This window comes from Ceratina calcarata, unplaced genomic scaffold (assembly GCF_001652005.2).
Source record: "Ceratina calcarata isolate Rehan_Ccalc_2016 unplaced genomic scaffold, ASM165200v1 scaffold3640, whole genome shotgun sequence".
Classification (NCBI taxonomy): domain Eukaryota; kingdom Metazoa; phylum Arthropoda; class Insecta; order Hymenoptera; family Apidae; genus Ceratina; species Ceratina calcarata.
The window spans coordinates 1-3,369 of NW_017159463.1; the positions used below are offsets into that span (position 1 = coordinate 1).

At 40.7% G+C, this 3,369-nt stretch overlaps 1 protein-coding gene across 1 annotated transcript; it reads right to left on the reverse strand.

The window, feature by feature from the left end:
- Nucleotides 1–12: 12 nt before the first annotated feature.
- Nucleotides 13–1,226, reverse strand: LOC113464421 (uncharacterized). The gene has a single exon (XM_026814067.1). It carries the CDS (start codon nt 907–909, stop codon nt 277–279), a length of 633 nt encoding a protein of 210 aa, XP_026669868.1. The 5' UTR covers nt 910–1,226; the 3' UTR covers nt 13–276.
- Between the last annotated feature and the right edge of the window lie 2,143 nt (nt 1,227–3,369).

The window sequence follows — 3,369 nt, forward strand, 5'->3', positions numbered from 1 at the left end:
CGCGTTCCACAAACCACGTGACTATACCTCCCTGCACTGCTGAGATGTCTTCACTTCCCTCGTCTAAAGTACGGGTTTATGCTCCATCCCTGTATTCCTATATCCATGCATTTTTCTCTCTGCTTTGATCCAAATTCACTATTCCACTCTCATTTGTTTTTATCTTTGCCGGAAGTCTATCACGCATATATACGCCGCGAAAATATGGTATATGTTTTCTCCCTATACTCTCGAGTTGAATATTTGTCATCGGTCGTGTTCCTAGCTCTTCATGAATCAAATTTTTTTTTTCTCTAAACCGGAGCCCTTCTTGTATGGTACGAGATAAAGTCCGCGACCTTCCATAGCACGATTATGACGTTGCACTTCCTCCAACTGTTTTCGTGTAGCCTTCACATCATTCACAGCCTTAGCCACACCAGCAGCACCACCGGTTAACGCTCCTATAGCTGATAATGCAGGTAGGAGGAATGGGAGGAAACCACCACGTCTTGCAATCGGTAGAACACGTTTCTTTTTCTTACTACTACTCTTTCTCTTACTACAGCTCTTGTTCTTCGTCTTGAGCCCAATTCCGAGCTTCGTCTTAGTTTTCATTGCAGTCCACACAGCTGTCGCAGCTGCTCTTTCACCAAACGTGACGTCCTTCGCAATTATTCGCTGAAGTGCACAATCGGTTAAAACTTGATCTGCCTTGTGACGATTTGTCAAATCTTTGTTTCGAGAGTATGCAATATCGTGCTCTCTACAGGCTGTATCCAGTGGATTTATACCTGGATCACCGTGAGCTAAACGTTTTTCTAAGCGCGTATCGGGTCCGCAGAATTGATATCCTGGTACGTGTAACTCGAACGGTAATTTGTCTATCAGAGTATTTATGAGTCCTGCTCCTGTCCTTTTGTTATGCATAGGTAACAGTCCTTCATAGGTGGCGGCCCGTCTATGTGTGTACGTTGATCTGGACGATTATAATGTATGAGACATCTGCGATAAGACTGAACCTCTGGATCAACTCTTATGTGTTGCGGTAATTTATTCCAAATGTAATGAATGTCGGTCGCGAATCGATTCAGGAGTACAATCTTTAGTACATATTCTAATTGCTCCGCAGTCAAATCGAACAGTGTATTACCATCGATCAGTATAAATGCTATTTCTACACTGACTGATACGTACAGGTCACGCTTGTATAAATGAACTGTGGCATCGACTTCACCCATATTTCTTTTTTAATTATAGTTCAATAGACGTCGATACATGTTGCGAGTGGTACAGTGGATGTTTGATACACATTAGGCGTGGTACAGTAGGCGTTCCATACATGTTAGACGTGGTTCAATAGACGTTCGATACACGTTCGACGTGGTTCGATAGACATTCGATACACGTTGGACGTGGTTCGATAGACGTTCGATACACCTTGAATGTGGTTCCATACATGCTGAAGAGTAGTTCGTGTAGTCGTTTTATAAATAAGGCGCATCGTAAGCACGTGCTATAAATGTATCGTCTTCGCAATGAGAAGTAACATACATTTCGTACGCCAACCTGTTACTATACGTATAAAAAATTTTGATAATAAAACACTGTTGACACATCAATTACATAGACATAGTAGTTTACTACCGAATACTATACGTTGTATCATTTGTGGTTCATCAAATTGTGGAAAAACTAATGTGTTAATAAGCTTGCTTGAAAGTCCACATGGTGTGCGCTTTGAGAACGTCTATGTATACTCTAAATCATTGCAACAACCGAAATATCAATATTTGGAAAATTTATTGGCTCCAATCGATGAAATTGGATACTATACATTTTCAAACAATAGTAACATCATACCAGCGAGCGATTCGCTCCCGAATTCCATCTTTATCTTTGATGACGTAGCGTGCGATAAACAGGATACAATACGCGAATATTTTGCAATGGGCAGACACTCATACGTTGACTGTTTCTATTTCTGCCAAACATATGCGAAAATTCCTAAACACCTTATACGTGACAATGCGAATCTACTGATTCTGTTCAAGCACGATGGAACCAATTTAAAACATATATATAATGATCATGTGAACACTGACATGTCGTACGAGGATTTCTGCAGTCTCTGTCATACATGTTGGCAATGCAAGTATGGATTCATAGTGATAGACAAGGATAGTTCAATAAAGAACGGTCGGTATCGAAAAGGATTTAACACGTTTGCGATTCTATGAAACGTTTAATCCACGTCGACGTGTTGTCGAGGTAACTACAAATAGATACAGTAACATTTTGTGTACCATATCCACAATGATTGACAAGAGTGAAGATCGTGAGAGAATAATTCAAGAAATTGCAAGGACCAGCGACTCTATTCGTAAAAAGTATCGCGCTTTGAAGATGGGTAGGGTAGAAGAAGATGAACAAGCAGAGCGATTTTTCAAGCCTGTTAGTCAACCACTAAAGACCTTAGTGGAAAATATTGCTGATGAAGAGAAATTAGATGCTGCTCCATCGTCCTCAAGTGAGATCGAAGACAGTGTTGGAACGCTGAGGAAAATAAAGAAAGCGGACCTGACAATGAAACGAAAATTACCATTGAAACGAAAATTGCCAAACGATTCTATTCACACATCAACACCAATTCTTCCGAAACGTAAAAGATTGAATGTGGACTCATCTACTCCTATTACATCATCGGCTCATGAAATCCTAACAGACACATCGATACAGCCTACAACACCCACTATTCTCGGAGATGATGTCGTTTACGAAACTTCTCCGGAATCTTTCTCAGCATCTGTCAGACAGGAGCTGCAGACGAGTGAAGGGCAAGATACACTTCGTAGTCATTTTGGTCCATTGGCACAAGAGTATATGAATATTTTTCTAGGACAAGACAATAATAATGTTATAGACCATGTATATGGTGTATATGTTCATAATAATGGCTTAATGCTTGGAAACAAACAGTTTGATGTCGATGGAGAGGATAATATCATCATTGACGGCGTGAAATACAAAGGAACACCGGGGTTGTACGAATTGATCTTTAAATGAATTCCCGATGATCTTGTATTCACCGAGGCTGATAAACAAAAATATAAAAGCATACTCCTTGCAACGAGCGCTCACAGACGTGACCATCGCATCGAAAGCCCGATATTGGGTAACAAAGGACACAAGTATAAGTACATAATTGCACCGTTGCTGCCATATGCTAAACTCGGGAGAGGTTTGGCACACCAATCTTTGACAAATATATTACCGGAGCATATGACCGTTATCGGTAATGCGATACCAGAGCATATGACCGTTACCGGCAATGCGATTGATTACGTACACTGGGATGATCCGAACGAATTGGTGGATAGACTAAGGCTG